Source organism: Phycodurus eques, chromosome 3, assembly GCF_024500275.1.
Source record: "Phycodurus eques isolate BA_2022a chromosome 3, UOR_Pequ_1.1, whole genome shotgun sequence".
Classification (NCBI taxonomy): Eukaryota; Metazoa; Chordata; class Actinopteri; order Syngnathiformes; family Syngnathidae; genus Phycodurus; species Phycodurus eques.
The window spans coordinates 29,306,345-29,328,215 of NC_084527.1; the positions used below are offsets into that span (position 1 = coordinate 29,306,345).

Here is a 21,871-nt window from a genome sequence, read left to right on the forward strand (position 1 = left end):
CATATAGTATATGGCCCCTCCTCTTGGCTGACGTGTGTGATGATAATTTATTAATTAATGTCCAGTTTTTGGACAGTCCTGTGTGTGGCTGTGTCTTATATTTTATCTCCAGACATACACACACAGTAAGTTGCTTTTCATAGTTTTTTTTACTCCTAGCTGTACGATTGCAGTTCCAGCAAGAAAGATTGTACTGCAGCAAACAAAATCTTAGATAAAAATATGCCATGCTATACATGCAAAGCATTATAATTCTAGCAGTGTCCCAGTTCCATCAGCACTTGTTAATGTTAACTTTTTTTTTTTTTACACTTAGACAAGTTAGGATGTTTAAAAGCGCTATGGGTGACGTATACCTGCTACGCGAACTTAATGTGTTAAGCTTCGATCATTAATGTTAAGACCCATGTGTTTTATATCTTAACATTGGTTTTACACTTACGTGACATTTAAAAATGTCACCTAAAAATGCCTCTTATGTTTTATTATGGTGAGAGTTTGAATCTAGAATTAATTATTTCTATTTATCTTTTACAATTACTAGTACATCCGATGAGAAAAAAAAAAGTTTGATGTGCACGTGAAAACACAATCTTTGATTTTTGCCGATTATCTAGCTCTTTCGCAACCTGTTGAGTCTCGGTAGAGCCATTCCTCAGAGGTGGCCCCTTCTGCCTCAGCTTGGGTAGTGTTTTGACGGGCAGCTCTGGAGGGCCGCGTCCTGGGAGCGCGCTTCTTTCCCAGCTGGACTCTGGACCGCAGGACACCGGTGTCTAACAGAGTGGTTGGGGCCTTGTACATGCAGACACAAGGGGCATATATTAGAGAAGGCGCACACAAATCAATGCAACCCCGAGTTCCATTTTAGGGACCTTGGTACATTTACACACGACACTTACATCGGGGAACAAGAGCGGCTGGTTCTCAGATTTAGAGGGTGGATGCGGGCCATCAAAGATGTCATGTTCTCCTTGCGGGTGTGCAGGAGCTGTGTTCCTTGGCGAAGGGCTGAGGTTACTTTCTGAGCTGGGAGTGGCAGGGGTTAAGCGAGAAAAGGGGAGAAAAAGCAATAAACTTGAGCCTGATGTGGGAGATTGACTGCCTATCTCCACATTTAATAGATATGTTTCATGAAAGAATTATTTCACCATAAACATCAAAGGAGATCTTTCTTCAATAAAAGCAAAGTAAATACTGTGCACGTCGTGATAATCTTTGATGACCACAGGAGGTCAGTAATGGTCACTATTTGGACGACAACTGGTAGCAAGCATTGCTGTATTAACTACATATGGATTACCCTACAGTGATCATATGCAGTCCACGAATACAAAAATCCTTGAGTTTGTCATCTTTTAATACTTTCTCAATATTTCTCAAAACCAACTTGACATTGAGTAGCAACTGCTTTAATCTACAACTTTTGTTACACTGATTTTGAGATTTTTATGAAACATGTTCTTGGCCAATTACAACCAAATTAACAGACTTGTCTTCAACCTTAAAATCAAAATAAGGGATTTTTTTAACAGAGTGAAATTACTTCTCTAAAATACATCCTGAAGCAGTCTCACTGTTGTTCAACTACATACAAATATTGGATGGTAAATATTTACAGTAGACTTTTCACACAGTTAGCCATGTAGTTAGTACCTTTAATGTGATTGCTCCACATTTATCCAAAAAACAGTACTTCTACTCTTACTTAATACTTTATTGTTAGCACTGTATTGTTAGCACTGTATTGTCTGTTGATGAAAGTAACAACACCTTCTCTACATTCAAACATCAGTTGCTTGCCTAATGGAGTGAAATCTAACTTTAACTGAAATTGTTAGGTTTGACAAATCACCTCAAATATTTTACTGGCATTTTCGAGGGTATCATTAAAATGTTCCGTAATGGTCCATTGCACAAGAAGTCCGAGTATCATCTCCCTATTAATTTATGAATGGCCACAAATGACTAACAGCCATATTCTCCTGTTCGAGCGGCTTTTCTTTTTTTTCTTTTCTTTTTTTTTTTTTTTTTTTTAAAAACACGCCTGAGCTTGTGCACGTTTCATCTTTGCTACATTATTTGACACACCCACCGCACTGGGAATGAACACGGAAACACAATAGAGATGTGATTCACTGAGAACTAAGGCTGCGTGGAAATCCTGGAACAAGTATGAATGCCATCTAAATCTGTGAAAAAGGTAAAAATTCCTTACACCAATGGATGTGTAGTCGGCCAGTCGGGACATGTGGTCTGCTCTGGCTGACAGCTACACTTACACTTTGAAGGAGTGCATATTTTTTAAATTCTGTATCAAATAAAACCGATAAAAGAAATGTATTCAGAATACTGTGATTATGACTCAATGCATGTTTGGAGTTCCATCGCTAAAAAAAATGGGGTGTGCCTACTACCGTACTCTAGCTAGATCAGCGGTCCCCAACCATTTTAGCGTCACGGACATCCTTCACTTAGACATATTTTAAATACAACTCAATATTACTGCATTATGATGAATATAGTTGTTGTAATTAGTGGGTATGCTTGTTCTCTACAACAAGCCACTCACCATCACAAAAAAACCTCCAAAAGATTGACTTTGCATGCCAGCCGGGGACATGTTTGAAGAGGAACCGCTCCTCGCAGTTGTAGGTGAGCATCGTAAACAAAAAAAGTCAGTTGGCGCTGATATTCTCTGCTCTAATCACTGACTAATCACTGACTCACAGCACCTCTTAGATCATCCATCCATCCATTTTCTGTACCGCTTATCCTCAATAGGGCCACGGGCGTGCTGGAGCCTATCCCAGCTATCTTCAGGCGAGCGGCGGGGTACACCCTGAACTGGTCGCCAGCCAATCGCAGGGCACATAACAAACAACCATTAACGCTCACATTCACACCTTTGGCAATTTAGAGTCTTTAATCCACCTACCACGCATGTTTTTGGGATGTAGGAGGAAACCGGAGCACCCGGAAAATACCCATGCAGGCACAGGGAGAACATGCAAACTCCACAGGCGGGTCCTAACCCGGGTCCTCAGAACTGTGAGGCAGATGTGCTAACCAGTCGTCCACCGTGCCGCCCTCTTAGATCAATGCAACCATGTGCGTGTGGCCACACACACGGTTGAGCACACAGTTGAATCATAAGCCTCCGTAATGGGGTGATTGGTGTAGCTGGAGAGCTGAGCCTTTATATCAGTATAGATGTATGCCAACGTTGGCATACTGCATAAGACTGTGGTTAAAAAAAAAGAAACAAAATAAAAAGAAAAAAACTGTGGTGGTAGTTGCAGTTTAAATACAGTACATTGGATAGCGTTCTTTTACAATATAATTAGTATGTGTGGCGTATATTCTAACTGCATCCAAACCTGAAGTGCAATATGATGTTTAACCTTCCTGGGGTGCTTGACTTACAGTACTCGAGCCTCTGAAGTGCGTAAGAGTAAAAACTGCTAAAGTTGATGGGAGAATATGCACAAGGGCAGATTTGACAAGGAACACCTACATTTTAGCGTTGCTTCACCCTGAATTCATACCCGGAAAGAAGGTACATAAATGACAGATTTAAGTGGACAGGAGAATGTGTGCAGACAAAAAACTGCGCAACAGCGTGACTTTTCCCTCTTACGCACATGGTAGAATATGGGCCTAAATACTCACATCTGGAATTTTCTGTCCATTTATTCTTATTGTTGGCTTTTGTACTTTCACTGCACTTTGATGTTTCAAAACTACCAGTTACTATCACATGCGCTACACCGACTACTTTATAGCTTTTTTTAAAGGCTGCCAAGCATTCACCTCTTCTATGTCAGTGATTCCCAACCTGGGTTTCCACTTAATTTGTCCTGAAAATTATTATTAATTACAAGATGTTTGTTCATCTATCTATGCAAGTGACATATAGTGGCACGCAGAACAATTAAATGCGCTTCCACAAAATGGCATACGGTACAATAAACCTGTGTACCCACAAAACAAGTCATAGGGTTTGTGTTCAATTAAACAGGCCTAGATTTCACAATGTGAAATTAAATTTGTGTGTAAATTGAGATGAGATGATCATTATTTCAGTATTCATGATTTGTGTGACATTTCTGTTTGGTATGTAATTTATATCATACCAATTTATATCATACGTAATTTATATCCTGAAACTCAGCACGCAGACACCTCTGAGTGCTGCGTAATTTACCGCGCGCACACACAATTTCACAAATTAACATAGCATGAAAATGCATTGTGTTGTGTCTGCACAAGTATTATTGTTAAACCAGGAGGATCTATTAGGTGACCATAATGTTGGGAGTTGTACTATTTTTGCGGGAACGCTCCAGTGAAAATCGGTATCGTTGGCATCTCTGAAAATATATTCCTGTAATTTCTCCCATATAATGCATATTTTTTACCCCCAAAAAATAAGTCAAAAGTCAGTAGTGCGTATTATGCACATGTAAAAAAACGTTCACATTTTATAAATGTATGCCGCCATCTAGAGGTTGTGAAAAATTTACAATTTATTTCCAATATGCCACCGACCCCTAGAGGTTATGCCAAATTTGTACAGTTTCATTCTAGTATGCCACCGCCACCTGGAGGTTATGAGAAATGTGTAGCCGACACTTTCATTCCAATATGATAGGGGTACATATGACTGCATATATGTACAGTTGTGCTCATAACTTCACATACCCAGGCAGAATTTGTGAAATATTTATTTATTTATTATTATTATTATTATTATTTTTTTTTTTAAATATGACTGATGACTGAACAACAAGCACCATTCATTTCCTTACGGTTATGTTTTGGATAATGGTATTGCTTTTATAAAATGTTTGACAGTTTAAATGTGATTAAATGTGCTTTCACCTGTTTCACCTTCTCCTTAATGTTTTCTTTAAAGAATTGTACACATCTTACAAATTGTGCCTGCGTAATCAAACATGAGCACGACTGGGTGTTTTCTCATTTCCTTAAAAGTAGGGTTGTGAATTTTTAAATAAGAGCAATAAAAAGAAACTATTGTGTGTTTAAATAAAGTGCTTAGCTTCAGAATAATTATTTAATAAACAAAATACAGATTATACTTCATATTTTGATCATTTGGGGAGAAGCAAAATCATGCATTGTAAAAATGCATTATAAACAGGTATAAGGGTTTTCCAGAGTTTTGAGGTCAACTTTGGGGGTACACATTATACATGAGAAATTACGGTACCTTGTAAAATTAGCTGAAACACCTTTCAATACATTCAATAACTCTTCATTTTTACAATTTTGATTTCATACCTTTTAATCTAACTATCCTCAGATACCCTGGATAATGTATATGAATATTTATATAAGCGGTGTTATTGCTGTAATTAGTTTGTGTCCTGTTGGCTTAATTGTATATTAGGATGTAATTTCATTTTATGTCATTTTCCCCCTCATACTCTCATTGCACTATCATGACAAGTTGTTTGTGTTGCACACATTCTTGACAACAAAGATGACATTAATGATCTAATAAGATGCAGTGAATTATTTAATAAGATGCAGTCGTGTATTTACCTATCATCAGTGCGTAGTCCTGTCTCCCAAGTCCCATACTGACTATCTGTCTCACCCACTGGTGTTGCAGAGTCCTTCCTCTTATCCTCACCACTGACATCTTGCTTCTGTTGCTCCTGCGGGTGAGAGAGAGAATGTGAAGAGAGAGAAAACCTCCTGATACTTTAAACTAGCCAGGTTAAGTTATAACAAAAAACTACAATCTAGCAATGACATGTTATAACATCGCCTTTATTAAATCTAGGCAAATCTTCTTGCAATAGCTAGCTGTAATAATCTATCAACTATAGTGCTGATTGCTAAGTGCTGTATGTCAGACGTACATCAAAATCACATAGCTACTAAAGAGCTCACAATGTAAATTTAAAAAAAAATCTGCATTGGAAAGATAATAAAAGGCAAAGCGTCTGGTTTATCAAGAACCAGAGAGGGGACAACGATAACGATGAGTGGGTGACAGTGCGTTTGCCGTCTAGTGAACCATGGTTCTTTTAATGAGGCTGGTACAGAGGACATACTGTCTCAAAACCAACAGAGGCGCGTCTGCGCATGAACTGATAAACCTGCCCTATATAGGAAAACACAATAGGAAATCCTTTTGTCCTCATATGTTGCCTGAGGCCTCAAGAGGGGAACATGATACACCTGCCTCTGTAATTACCACCCTCTCTCTGTACTATCTGAGCATAGCGGTAGATACTGAACAGAACTTTTAAAATGCAAAAAAAGCACAACAGAGACATGGACAATGAACATTGGAAGCAGACTCCAAAGTAAGTTATTGAAAGGAAAAGAGTAATAACGATATAAAAAAAGATCCTTAACGAATCATTTTTAAAAATGTCAGAAATCTCTCTACCTTTGTTGAGGCAAAACATTTTCTTTGTATTTCGAAGGTTTCGAACTTAAAGATCCTCAGAAAAACACTTGTTTTACCAAACATGGGGGGGGGGACGGGTAATAATTTATGAGGGGGAAGAAAATAAAAATAAAAATAAAAAAATGAGAAACAGACAGAACGATTGCAATGAACAGTTACGTTAAGTTGTGAAAATTAGTACATTTATGACTTCTTACTCAAAAGCTTCCTGAAGTGGGCATATTTCTCCAAGTGTAGTCTTCACTGTAAATTGTCTTCGACCCAATTTGAAGCACAGAAACGTCTACAGTCACACATGGTTGAAAAACACACCTCACGTTTGAAGTACTGTAAGGCTTCATGAGTGAGTCAACAGGCCCAGTATAGGTCATCATTGCTAGTGTACCATGTAATTGCTATCCTCACTTCCAGATGGAGACTTTGGCATTATGTCATCACCCTCTTGCCTTTCTTACACTGCTATCACTGTTGTCAAAATGCCAAAGAAAATCTTGATTCCAGGCCTTGTTGATTATAAAAAATTCCCATCCTACACGTATGTCTGAGTCACTGTATTAAAACACACCCAGAAAACAGTATGCACAATAGGCTTGTTGCTTTTACTGCAAATGTTTTGGCGTCATTTTACTGCAACAGTACATCTCAAGGGAAAAAAGTAAAACCGCAAACTACATTTAAAGGACTTTTGTAATATCTTAACATTAATTATTCAGTAAAAAAAAAAAAAGAGAGTGTTTTAATACTGCATTAAGATGGCTAGGTCATTTTCTTTCATTTACTGTATTTTCTATCACATACTGAATCTACAGGTTGTGAGGCTCTTACAACTCGCTGTCAGGTTGGTGTTGATAAGATTACATCTGTCCGTTCAGAATAGTTGTACAGATTTTAGAACTGTATATCACAGATAACAAAGGCTTATTCAATTCAATTGTATTCTAATCTATTTAGGGCATTCTGTAGAGGTTGGAAGTGTTTTTGAGAAACCCAGCCTCTTCTTTCCATAATAGAGTGCGTTAAAGTGTCGACTATCACACACACTGCTGAACAAACATGGAAACATGCTTACTAAATACAGCAGGTCCACAGGTCTACTAGTAATGATTCATAACTGTCAGAAGGCAGGCCTTTTCTTAACATTAGCAATCACCAGCTTGCCCTTCAGGACAAGGGTGCGCCGGGGAAACAACTTAACAAATAGCGGATGAAGGAGAGAGAGCTGATCATTGAATAGGCTTAACTGACAGTTTGCAAAGGAAACGGTTGGAATAAAACCTTGGAAATTTTAACTTGATAATGCACTGATTAATGTGCGCTACACATGTATCATTACAAAACAATTGCTCCAGTATGAAGGTCAATTAGACTGCTTTACAGTAGCAAACAAACACACAGTACATAATTCTGTTAATCAAAAATAAAACGTATCATCAAGCCTCTTGCTATGAATGCGTGCCTTATCTTCAAATCAGTCCTTGACAACACCTGGCAAAATACCACAGTTATTGTCAGCATAGACACGCTGTGTGTAATATTGCACAAGTTTATAGTTTAACAATTTGGCTTCTAAAAATTGTACCTTAAGTAGCCATGCAAAAGACTGAAAGATTATATTATTGAAAGTCAACCCAGATGATGTGGACAATGACACCACTGTTCAAATCTAGCTATTTGAATGCTTTGCTTGCAATCGCGCAATCTGCAATCATCATCCCAGGGCAACAAACGGAGTTCACACGTCAGAGAGGCTTTTCATTATGGTAAAATATATTTCAACACACAAACACAAAAGGGATTAAAGGTGAGCAAAAACATGACATCAGCTCACCGTAATTCTGATGTGGCCCGGTAAAGAAACGAGACAAAGGATTATTCATGTAACATGCAGTCTGGAGTTTAGTTATCTGTTTTTCCACATTAAACCTGTTATGTTACTTGTACTACACTGTAACATCACACATTTTAAATGTTTTTGCAATACATATTTGCAATAAATGTATTTATTGGGCTTTGTGCTCAGCAAATCAACCTATTCTGACAACTCAGAAAGCGTGCCTGCCCTGCCCTCATACATGACTAGGAATTATATCTTTGTAACAAAAAAATTATAAAAAACAGAATAATCATATGACTGAACAAAATGTTAAATTTCTGAACACAAAGTTTCAAAAGGAAACAAAACTAGAATGGCACTCACTAGAATGCAGATCACTGCCTCCCCTCTGTCTGGCTCGTTAGATTTAAAAATCATGACGTGACTGTCGGTGGGGTCCTGTAGGTGGCAATAATGTACATTTGAAAGTCTATGTGAGCTGCCACACACCGAGAGCGCCATCAGGGGGTGGCAAGGGGTGACCCAACTCACCAGTCAGAACAAGTAGTGGTGGCCCCATTATAGTTGCCTCATTTTCCAACGGCGGAAAATAATGGGTTCTTCTACAAAGTTTTAAGGAAATTGAGCATGTAATTTTTGCGTGACCTACATACCTACCAACCAACAAACCAACACTACGCAATAAGAGCATGATCTCTCATCTTGCTAAATCTGTTCGGTGGAGTTAACCAGTATGTCTAACTGCAACGAGGAGAAGTGTTGTATAGTTTTAATCTAAGTCTTGGTCTGGTACACACAAAGATGATGAGCTGGACGATTTGTATCCCAATTCCTCCCTCCCACTACAACCAAAGTCAGCAAAAGCCGAATTATCAGATGGATTTCAAGATTTTCCTGACTGATTATCCTGTGGTGTGGGGTGTGTTAAGAGTTACTTTTTTCTGCTCGAAAAATAGTCAAGGTGGACAAACATGTTCAATATTTACAATAAAAAAATCCTTAAGTGTGTTGTCAACACAGAGGATAGCCAAGTCATGGTAGAGTTTTTGCATAATGTGTTCTAAGAGTTATTCATCACAATAGACAAAGATATTTGTTATCAAGAAATTAGCACTGCAATCTAGTTACCGGATAAGCTAACAGCTAGCTTAGCTTCTTCTACTTCTTATACTACTACTATATTATATTTTTGGGCACTATGGGTGTCTTCCTGTGGCACCATGTTGCTCACGTCAGTTCTGGTACTACGCCAGGTTAGGTGGACAAGACAGATGACTGTCGGTGGGGGGGATCGTTAAGTGTGGCGTGTGGTGAGTACGTAATCGAATTCACCACACATCATCATCATCATCAATCATGTTCATTGCAAAAAGCATAATTTTATTTTATTACTTATTATCTATTATGACGCTAACTTAGCGATTGCTATACTGTGTCTTTCAGTAAACTACTTTTACTCTGATAACACACTTGGGTATAGTAAGTAATGGCCATTTTTTTACAGGGCTCTGCTACTGTTACACACACATACACACACAAAATCTTCTACCAACTGCATCGCAACCTTCGCTCCTCCAGCCACTGTGACGTTATCACCCATGCATGTGAACCGGACCAATCGAATAACAATAATACACAAATCAAAACAAAACAAAAAAAATGCATAAGGAACCCAAATGTAATAGATCGACCCACTATATGGCACTCATGAAAATGTAATTTATTTTTTACTTTTTGTCATTTAGTTTTATCCTTGAATTGATGCAACCCTGTGGGGGGCACAAGTCAATGCAAACTGTAGGCCGGTCACAAGCCCAGATAAATGCAGAGGGTTGCGTCAAGAAGGGCATCCGGCTTAAGACTTTGCCAAATAAATATGAGCGTTCATCTAAAGAATTTCATACCAGATTGGTCATGGCCCGGGTTAGCAACGTCCGCCACAGTTAACCTGCAGGGCGCCGGTGGAAATTCAGCTACTGTGGGTCGAAGACGAAAGAGAGGTGAAAAGCGGGTTCTTAGGCAGAAAGAGAAGAGGAAAGCACAGGGTCTAGAATTGAATGTTGGGACTTTGAATGTTGGGACAATGACAGGAAAATCTCAGGAGCTGGTTGACATGATGTTTAGGAGAAAGGTTGATATTTTGTGTGTCCAGGAGACCAGGTAGAAAGGCAGTAAGCCTAGAAGTTTAGGGGCAGGTTTTAAATTATTTTACCATGGTGTAGATGGGAAGAGAAATGGAGTAGGGGTTAGTTTTATTTTAAAAGAAGCGTTAGCTAAGAATGTCCTGGAGGTGAAAATAGTATCAGATCGAGTGATGAGGCTGAAACTTGAAATTGAGCGTGTTATATATGATGTGATTAGCGGCTATGCCCCACAGGTAGGATGTGACCTAGAGGTGAAAGAGAAATTGTGGAAAGAGCTAGACGAAATAGTTCTGAGCATCCCAGACTGAGAGAGAGTTGTGATTGGTGCAGATTGTAATGGACATGTTGGTGAAGGAAACAGGGGTGATGAAGAAGTAATGGGTAAGTACGGACTCCAGGAAAGGAACTTGGAGGCACAGGTGGTGGTAGACTTTGCAAAAAGGATGGAAATGGCTGTAGTGAACACTTTTTTTCCCAGAAGAGGCACGAACATAGGGTGACCTACAAGAGCGGAGGAAGAAGCACGCAGGTGGATGACATCTTGTGCAGACGATGTAATCTGAAGGAGGTTACTGACTGTATGGTAGTGGTAGGGGAGAGTGTGGCTAGACAGCATAGGATGGTGGTGTATAAGATGACTCTGGTGGTGGGGAGGAAGATTAGGAAAACAAAGGCAGAGCAGAGACCCATGTGGTGGAAGCTGAGAAAGGAAGAGTGTTGTGCAACTTTTCGGGAAGAGCTGAGACAGGCTCACGGTGGACAGGAGGAGCTTCCAGAAGACTGGACCACAACAGCGAAGGTGATCAGAGAGACAGGCAGGAGAGGACTTGGTGTATCTTTTGGCAGGAAAGGAGAGAAGGAGACTTGGTGGTGGAACTCATAGAAGAGGTTAGCTAAGAAGTGGGACACAGAGAACCGAGGAGAGGAGAAAGGAATACTTTGAGATGCGACATAAGGCAAAGGTAGCAGTGGCAAAGGCCAAACAAGAGGCATATGATGACATCTATGCCAGGTTGGACACTAAAGAAGGAGAAAAGGATCTATACAGGTTGGCCAGACAGAGGGATAGAAATGGGAAGGATGTGCAACAGGTTAGGGTGATTGAGGATCACGATGGAAATGTGTTGACTGGTGCCAGTAGTGTGCTGGATAGATGGAAAGAATACTTTGAGGAGTTGATGAATGAGGAAAATGAGAGAGAAGGAAGAGTAGAGGAGCCAAGTGTAGACCAGGAAGTGGCGATGATTAGTAAGGGGGAAGTGAGAAAGCCATGAAAGAGGATGAAAAATGGAAATGCAGTCATGATGACATTCCTGTGGATGTAAGGAAGCATCTAGGAGAGGTGGCTGTGGAGTTTTTGACCAGCTTGTTCAACAGAATTCTTGCGGGTGAGAAGAAGCCTGAGGTATGGAGGAAAAGTGTACTGGTGTCCATTTTTAAGAACAAGGGCAATGTGCAGAGCTGTGGGAACAATAGAGGAATAAAGTTGATGAGTCACACGAAGTTATGGGAAAGAGTAGTGGAGGCTAGACTCAGGACAGAAGTGAGTATTTGCGAGCAACAGTATGGTTTCATACCTAGAGAGAGTACCACAGATGCATTATTTTCCTTGAGGATGTTGATGGAAAAGTACAGACTACAGGGAGACGAGATAGTGAGGGTGGAGGACTTTAAATACTTGGGGTCAACAGTCCAGAGCAATGGTGAGTGTGGTGAGGAAGTGAAGAAACGGGTCCAAGCAGATTGGAACGGGTGGAGGAAGGTGTCAGATGTGTTATGTGACAGAAGAGTCTCTGCTTGGATGAAGGGCAAAGTTTATAAAACAGTGGTGAGGCCAGCCATGATTTACGGATTAGAGACAGTGGCACTGAAGAGAGCTGCAGGTGCCGGAAATGAAGATGTTGAGATTCGTTCTAGGAGTGACCAGGTTGGATAGGATTAGAAATGAGCTCATCAGAGGGACGGCCAACGTTAGATGTTTTGGAGACAAAGTTAGAGAGAGCAGACTTTGATGGTTTGGACACATCCAGAGGAGAAATAGTGAGTATATTGGTAGAAGGGTGATGAGGATGAAGCTGCCAGGCAAGAGAGCTAGAGGAAGACCAAAGAGAAGGTTGATGAATGTGGTGAGGGAAAACATGAGGGCAGTTGTGTTAGAGAGGAGGATGAAGGAGATAGGCTTAACATGGAAAAGGATGACATGCTGTGGGGACCCCTAATGGGAGAAGCCGAAAGGAAAAGAAGAAAGAAGAAGTTTTTTCTCTTGAATTCCTCTATTTTTTGTGCTTATGTTTAGTTCTGTGGGTGTGGTTTTCGAAGAGAGAATGACAAAAAAGTACAAATAGGCAAGTGCACAGACGGGTACATCTCAATAAATTAGAATAGTGTCAAACGCTTAATTTAGTTAGGTGGTTCAATTAAAATAGTGAAACCCATAGCGATGCACTACACACACTGAATTATTTTAAGACTTTTTTTAAGAATACATATTTAATCTTGATGATTATAGATTAAAGCAAATGCAAACCTCTCTAGAAACTAGAATATTACCGGTACATAACAAAAAAACAAATCAAGAAACAATGAACATGATTTTTCTATGTAGAAATTGGGCAAGAATTTGCCCTCTGAAAAGATTTGCCAAAGCGTTTAATGAATCTATGTAATGTATGAATACTGAAATAAATGGACTTTTCTACCATATTCTAATTTATTGAGATATACCTTTAGCATCGGATCTATAAGTACACTTTACAAAGCAAAACTAACTAAACAAAGTAAGCTAGCAATATTCAAGTAACTAACATAGCACTTTCGGTTTTTGCTCGAATTTTAAAACCCAAAATTACACTACTTTCAGTAGCGCAAATCACATTAGACTCCTCAAACAACAACATGCAAATACATCCATCCATCCATCCATCCATTTTCTGAGCCGCTTCTCCTCAGTGGGGTCGCGGGCGTGCTGGAGCCTATCCCACCTATCATCGGGCAGGAGGCGGGGTACACCCTGAACTGGTTGCCAGCCAATCGCAGGGCAAATACAAACAAACAACCATTCGCACTCACATTCACACCTACGGGCAATTTAGAGTTTTTTCAATTAACGTGCATGTTTTTGGGATGTGGGAGTAAACCCACACAGGCACGGGGAGAACATGAAAACTCCACACAGGCGGGGCTGGGGATTGAACCCCGGTCCTCAGAACTGTGAGGCAGATGCTCTAACCAGTCGCTACCGTACCGCCTATACAAATACATACAAAATTAATAAATGCCTTAGGTACTTACATGACAAAGATAAACATATTCCTTTAAATAACAAATGACTCGCGTTTGCTTTAGGGCTGGGTGCCCCCTCTTGCCCCTGCGTATAGCCGGCACCGCTATACACCGACTTCCATGTCTTTATACGGTCAAATAATAATAAAAACAAAGTAGCAAAGCCTATTATCCCCAGACAATACAACTACCTCTGTAAGACTAAAAGATGCATCTTGACCTAAAGGCCCATCGTTGTAATGAAAACATTGCTTATCTTTAGCGGTTATGACTCATCAAGGATTGTACAGCAAACAGATGTTACCTAAAGATAGGAATGGGTCTACTGCAATACTCTGTCCATATATGGCTTTCCAAATCTGTCTTATCCATCGAGCATAGACTACATCTGGTCATATGGAGACAGACAATTGACAATGTTTGAGAAAATTCGATAATTGTTGTAAGGTTACTTTACACTATCTGGACGAAAAGTATTGGCGCACATGGTCATCACACCTACATGAATGGAAATGTTGAGGCACTGTATAACAGCTTCCACTCTTCTGGAAAGTTTTCTATAACTTTGTAGGCACATGCTTGAAAAGAAAAGGGTCAACCTAAAAACTATTCCCACAAAGAATTGTCCAGATATCTTTATCACACACAAAACTAAGATACAGGGGGAACAAAGGAATTTATGAGTCAGCCACTGATGATGGATTGATAAAGAGCTTATGAAAAGAGCTGAATACTTTTGCCCAAATGAACTATATATATAATAAAGGTTAGAAGAGACATTTTGCCATTGGTTTTTAAATCAGGATAACTAAACAAGAAAAACAGTAAGAATAAGAAGGGGAAAAAACTGATTTAGAGCAGTATGAGGTGTGCAATGGGCAAACTCTACTGTACATGCACACTTCTGCAAAATAATCAGATTTCAGGATGGTATCTTACAGCAGTGGGGGTGTTGGGTGCGGTGCGCCTGCGTAAGGACAGACGTTGTTGGCTGCGCAGTGAGAACCTGCGAATTGACTCTCTGCTGCGGGAAGCTAGCGAGCGCAAGGAGTTTGTTCTGTTGAAGTGGCCGGTCCTGACCTCTCCTTGTTCTCTCTCCACTGAACTGGAAAAAAAGCTGAGTGCCCCATGAAAGGAGCGACGGGCATTTCCTACCCATCCTGACACTTGGGAATGCGCCACTGACAGCTTGTCCCCTAGATACTCCATTACAGTCCAAGCAAGCCACACAAAACCAGCTGTGTCACGATGGTCTGTGAGCCGAGCTGTTATCCCAGCAACAAGGAATCATTAAGAGTGCAGGTATGCAGGAACTTTGTCCTTTTCACTTGTATGGGCTACAGGGTCAATACTGCAGCAGTGCGGAAGGTGACTGAACAAAACTGCCCACGTGGTCTGATGCAGTAGCGATGCTTATAGTTTTTGAAGCAACTATAACACCAGCCAGTCTGACTGTAAAAGGAGCAAGCCTCTCTTTGGTTTCACTTGTTAATGTTTTTTTCTGCAGTGCAGTCCCAGAGGAGCCACACGGGCTACGTTTCAGCACATTACTGTCAAGGCTTCAGGCTCTCAGCCAGTGAATTGTGACATTTCTAATGTCTATTTTGACACAGACAAGATATGCTTGCTATGATATTCGTGTAAAGCTAATGCCTGGACATGTAAACGTGATGTAATACTGCTCTACAGCTAGTGTTTACTTATAGCTAGTGCGCCACTAAATACTGTGCTGTTTACCAACATGCTCTGACATTGTTTCTTTGCTTCCAAGTGCAGAAAGTAACAACTACTCATGGACTCGTCTTAACAAAAGTTTTCTATCCTCATGATAAAGGGACTCGGGGAAAAAATACTGAGTAACAATTAGATTTTTAAAAACTCTCGCCAAATCAGCAGGTAGATGCTCATCTGTCCAGATTCCAGCCTCAACTGGAGCCAAAAAGACACTTCTCCCAGGTTTTCTTTCTGAATGAAGCCAAGGTTAAAAAGGTTGAAAAATCCATCAACGGTTAACCTCCCATGGCAGCTAAGCGTTGCTATCCTGGCAAAAAACGAGAAAAGATACAAGAGAAATGGTTGTAAAAGGAACGCTGCTGTGGTAATTTGTATTCCACAAAGAAACTCAGAGAGCAACCACTGGCCGGAGCAAGAGACGTGGTAGGAAAGTCAAATCCAGAGTGGGGGAAAAAATACACTGTTCTCTCCTTGCGTTAATCTGCAGGTACAGACAGGTAGGAGAAAATGCGTCAGCAGTGCTCCCTTCTGTATTCAGGACATTAGGACTCACTGTCAAGGAGAAACTGGGTGGAGAGAGGGAGTGTGGAGTCAGAGAGAGCAAGAGCAAGAATGGGAGGTCCCTGATTCCAAACAGGAGGGAGAGGGGAGGGTAACATATGTTCTGCGCTGCTGTTGCTCGGGCATGTTTTATGTGGTTCACAGCCACAAAAGAAAGGTTTTGGAAACAAATATAGAGGGTTGGTAAAGAGGTTGTAACAGCACAACACAGAATTCAAAAACTTGGCATGATGAAATGTCAACAATAACCAGATAGTGATGACATGAGTGTGAGATCAAGCTGGAAAAAATATAGCTTGATGAACTATGCAGAGAGAATGTTAAACGTGTCTATATGTTATAAACCAATTATTCAACAGTGTTGCCATAAGGAAGTATCACAACACTTTTTAACTGTAAACTTAATCTTGTGTACAAGAAACTCCAAAATAACAATACTGCAAAAACACTTCACACAATTCAGATGAGAGTAAACTGAGACAGAGGAGCTAAAATGCTGCATCACTGTCAAACTATGCCCTCTACAGGTAATCTTTGTAACATACTCGGGAAGCAGCTTCTACAGGAAACAGCTGAGTAATTTGTCCGTTCTGAACAGCTAAAAAGCCCTCATTTCTCTGAATGTGTATAATATTTGCCACTTCTGTAGGGCTTACATAGGTATTTAATAGTGTTAAAGTTACTTTGTAAAATATGTTCAAGATATAGGAATGATGTTATTTGCGTTAATTAAAAATTAGAAATGATAATGGCATATAAATCCTCTCAATGCCTTTTCTTAAGGTTTTAAAATGTGGGGAAGAAAGGTATCACCGTCGGCAATAATACTGCATTCCATTATGCACCAAATGGAAGAAAATAACCACAAATATTTTCTCTATCCTTGATTTGTATTTGAAATACCCAAATGTATGTACAGGAAATTAAAACAAGCTGCTCTGCATTGTCTCTATACCAACCATTTGATCAGTTGTGACTCACAGCTGCTCATCAGTTCCCCTCTTGTGATGATATCATTCAGTACACAGCAGCAGCCAAGCAGAAACCCAACCAGAGACCGCATACAAAGGACATGATAAGTAGCCTAAAGACATACTGTACTTCAGTTATATTTCCGGACATGTGGAGAACGGCCTCCTAGAAAAATCTATATTTGTTGTAATGTTACTTACCCAGGGGAAGTGCAGACTCAAGCAACATGACCACAAGTACAAGTTGTACAACAAAGCTCTCAGCCCTGTGCCCATCTCTGCTCTGCTCAGCCTCACTCACCAGCTTCCCTTCGACTAACACCATGATGTCAGCACACAACCATCACCTCATCTCTGTGACTCTGAGGACCCTCCCTCCAGCAAAGGTATTTTTTGAAAAACAAATAAAAATTTAAAAAAAAAAGAACCTATTTTGACTGGTCATGCAGCTATCGAATATAAATAAAGTAGTAGGATTGCTTTTATCTGGAAGAAGCTTATTTTAACATATAGAAAATTAACTTTTTTTGTTTTCTTTTTTTTTTTTTACTTTGGGTTGTGCAAAATGGTTTATTGGCGCTCATCTCAGGTCACAATGTGTGATTCTCTTCTCAGACAGGACATGACCCCTGACCATGTTAAGGAAGAAAACTAGTAGTCGACTTTTGACCGGGGTTCAATTCGGCCCGGCCTGCGTGGGTTTTCTCCGGGCACTCCGGTTTCCTCCCACATCCCCCAAAAAAACATGCATGGTAGGTTAATTGAGAACTCTAAATTGACCGTAGGTGTGAATGTGAGTGCAAATATTTGTTTATATGTGCCCTGCGATTGGCTGGCGACCAGTTCAGGGTGTACCCCACCTCCTGCCCGATGATAGCTGGGATAGGCTCAAGCACGCCCGCGACCCTAGTGAGGAGAAGCGGCTCAGAAAATGGATGGATGGATGGATGGATGGATGAATAATTGCGACCTCTGGTGGAGAAGATATTTGCAATACCCATGTGATAACAAGCCCCGGTCTCCCATATCTGCCCAAAACAACTAGACCAGACTCTACTATTAATTAAAAAAAGAACATTTACAAATCACTTTTTTGAGGATACTAGGAAATTCACATATGAACAAATAGCATGATTGCTCAATATGTTCATTTGTTTTTCTGTATTTCTATTCATTCATTAATTTCAATACGGTGTCTATCAATTTAAAGAAACTGACTAATTTGAAAAGCAAAACCTTTGATTTTTTTCCAGGCTCTCATATTAGTAGAAGTCCGATAAAATAAACTACACATTCATGTTATCAGTGTGGCTCTTGGGTATGAAGCCAATGGCTGATTCTTAGTAGAGATATATACTGTACTAATGGGGCTCTCAGACTATGCAAATATACACATTAGCATACATGGGTAGTAATGTGCTACATTTACTCAAGTAACATCCATCCATCTTCTACCGCTTATCCGAGGTCGGGTCGCGGGGGCAGTAGCTTTAGCAGGGACGCCCAGACTTCCCTTTCCCCAGCCATCCTTCATCCTTTCCCCAGCCACTTCCGGGGGGATCCCGAGGTGTTCCCAGGCCAGCCGAAAGATGTAGTCTCTCCAGCGTGTCCCGGGTCGTCCCCGGGGTCTCCTCCCGGTGGGACGTGCCCGGAACACCTCACCAGGGAGGCGGCCGGGAGGCATCCGAATCAGATGCCCCAGCCACCTCATCTGGCTCCTCTCGATGTGAAGGAGCAGCGGCTCTTCTCTGAGATCCTCCCGGATGACCGAGCTTCTCACCCTATCTCTAAGGGAGAGCCCGGACATCCTGTGGAGGAAACTCATTTCGGACGCTTGTATCCGGGATCTCGTTCTTTCGGTCACGACCCACAAGCTCGTGACCATAGGTGAGGGTAGGAACGTAGATCGACCGGTAAATCGAGAGCTTCGCCTTTCGGCTTATCTCCTTCTTTACCACAACGGATCGATACAAAGTCCGCATCACTGCAGACGCTGCACCGATCCGCCTGTCGATCTCCCGTTCCATTCTTCCCTCACTCGTGAACAAGACCCCAAGATACTTGAACTCCTCCACTTAGGGCAGGAGCTCATCCCTGACCTGGAGAGGGCACGCCACCCTTTTCCGACTGAGGACCATGGTCTCAGATTTGGAGGTGCTGATTCTCATCTCAGCCGCTTCACACTCGGCTGCGAACTGCTCCAATGAGAGTTGGAGGTCACGGCTTGATGAAGCCAACAGAACCACGTCATCTGCAAAAAGCAGAGATGCAATACTGAGGCCACCAAACCGGACCCCCTCTACACCTCGGCTGCCCCTAGAAATTCTGTCGATAAAAGTTATGAACAGAATCGGTGACAAAGGGCAGCCTTGGCGGAGTCCAACCCTCACCGGAAACGAGTCCGACTTACTGCCGGATATGCGGATCAAACTCTGACTCCGGTCGTACAGGGACCGAACAGTCCGTATCAGGGAGTATGGGGTACTCAAGTAACAATTTGGGTAAATTGTAGTTGTAAGAGTAGTTTGAATGAACCATACTTTTTACTTGAGTATTCATGTGAAGAAGAATCTATTATTTTACTCTGTTACAATGATTGACATGCCGCTCGCTACTTTTATTGAACCATTAGTGCGTGCGCTATTTTTAGACTTCGTCGACTTCCGCAAAGGGTGCTGTTGCGCCAATCCAACGTTACCACGAGTATCATGACTCCAATTTACCAATCAGACGGCACAAGGCTGTCACATGACCGCACACTAACCCTTCGTGAGCCAATCAAAGTGACTCATTTTGGGGAAGGGGAAAAAAAAAGCAGTCGCGTGAGTGTTTATATTACAGACTCCGAAAAGCAACAGTTTTGTCATCCGGCATAGTCTTAAATTGTGACTGCCCAAACGTGGATATTTCAGCCCACTTCTAACTTGAGAAAACAACTTGTAGTAAGTTGCAAATGTTTTTCTCTATCTCGTGCGCTCCTTCACGAAGTAATTTAAGTGAATGAAGCAATGTTTCTGTAGGGCCCAATGCATGTGTTGTTGGTTTTTGGGCAATTTAAAATTGAAATAGTGGCAGGTGCATGTGGATTCCCATATTTTTTTTTTATTAAATTTTATCTGACGTTGTTGCTGATTTTTACTTATTTAATGTTTTTTTTTTTTTTTTTTTTTTTTTTTTTTTTTTTTAAATCAGAAGTTACAAGTTACTCTGAGTAGTTTTTTTGACTGAGTACTTTCTTACTCTGAGTCAAGACAATATTTGGAGAACTACTTTTTACTTTTATGTGAGTCATATTATTCTAAAGTAACAATACTCTTACTTGAGTACAATATTTGGCTACTCTACCCACCTCTGCAGATTAGTGAAATGTACAGATGATTAGGTAGGCATACACACAATAATTAGCTAACAGATGGACTACATTTTATGTAAGGGATTTAAGGGAATCGATGTTCTAAATATTATTAAAACATTTTTTTGAAGCGCAAACGAAAGTTATGGTCAAATTGAAAATTATAACATGTTAATAATATGAATTACAGATTTACAGATTTCAAATTTAACATCACTAGGACGACTCATAACCACTAGAAGGCGGAGGTAGTGACCTTAAACTGTGAGTTCAACATTGTTAGTAGATGGCAAAAATACAAAAATATTTAACCATATTCTGAATCTAAGTGTAGCAGTATCACTTCAGTTGGGTTAGTATTTAGACATGTAACCATGCGGCACTGAGAGAAAAAAAAAAAACATCTCTGCAGGGCACACTTAATGCAGGCCATCTCATGTCGCAGCTTTCCCTGAGCCATACTAACAGGCTTCTGACGACATGCAAACAAATTGCTTAAGCCAATCTTGAATTGCAGGCAGGAGAAGGCATTTACCACCACTTGAGAGAGAACATCGTGTAAAATGGGTGGAGGTGAGCCTTTGATGCCATACCTTAAACATTAGTCACTAATTATCCCAGGCACATTCAGTTGCCAATGTCATTTTCCCCCCAAAAAATATCATTTTTGATTGAGCAAGATCTTAACAGACACTTAACATGTTACTTTACTGTCTGTACAAAGCTTGGAAAGCAGTAGCCCAAAACACTTTTTCATAGGTTTGTGATATATGTTTTCATTATGAGTTTACTTTCATGAAAAAAATGCAATAAAATATCTTGCAGCTGCTAAAGCCAAACTTACCCAGGTTTGGTGATCCTGTTCTCTGTGAGCGCTACGACTCCTTATTCTAAAAAGACTTTTCTCAAGAGCAACACCAGAGGGGGCTGATCTACGTGACATACTGCGAGACCGCATCCTGTTCAGTTCCTTGCAACAGAAAGAGACCAAAGAGAATTTTCTGCTCAGAGATTTTTTTATATATATACCTGGTTGCACTCAAAACTTTATAACCCTTTAGGGCCTTTTGTTACTGTAGACTAGAACACACGTAACAGCAAAGGAACAATGTGGAACAAAGTAGGAAGGACAGCATACCCACATAGCCACTTTGCACTTTTTAAACTGTTAAGTCAAACGCATTTTGTATGATTAAAAAAAAGCCTCTCAAAAGGACGTGCATATTATCTTATTGCTATATTATTGTGGTTTGACAGAATTATTTATAAAAAAAAATCAACGACATCAGAAATCACATTTCAATGTAATTTCAATGAATTGCTTGATTGCAGTTATTACCTCAAAAGGTTGTGCAATAAAATATTAGGTTATATGGGAACTAGGCTTTACATGATCAGGATCATTGGGACAGATCAGCGAGTTTAAAAAAATTATAACAGATCACAAGATGGAGGAATAATGTGTCTATTTAAATGACCTGTTCATTTACTGTATATACTTGTGTACTTAATTGCTCAAAAAATTATATTTACAATAAATGTATCTTT

General features: G+C 40.3%; 1 protein-coding gene across 3 annotated transcripts in view; it reads right to left on the minus strand.

Annotated features, from left to right (window-relative positions):
* The window catches only part of LOC133400403 (trichohyalin-like), a 43,352-nt gene that overhangs the window by 4,467 nt on the left and 17,014 nt on the right, over positions 1-21,871 (minus strand). For 2 of the 3 annotated variants that reach the window (XM_061673026.1, XM_061673027.1), the window contains exons 6-9: positions 21,168-21,293; positions 5,566-5,681; positions 900-1,026; positions 630-792 (exon numbers count right to left, since the gene is read on the minus strand). In XM_061673026.1, the coding sequence (XP_061529010.1) occupies positions 630-792; positions 900-1,026; positions 5,566-5,681; positions 21,168-21,293 (532 nt within the window). The remainder of the gene's footprint in view (positions 1-629; positions 793-899; positions 1,027-5,565; positions 5,682-21,167; positions 21,294-21,871) is intronic. The other variant, XM_061673028.1, reaches the window with a different exon arrangement.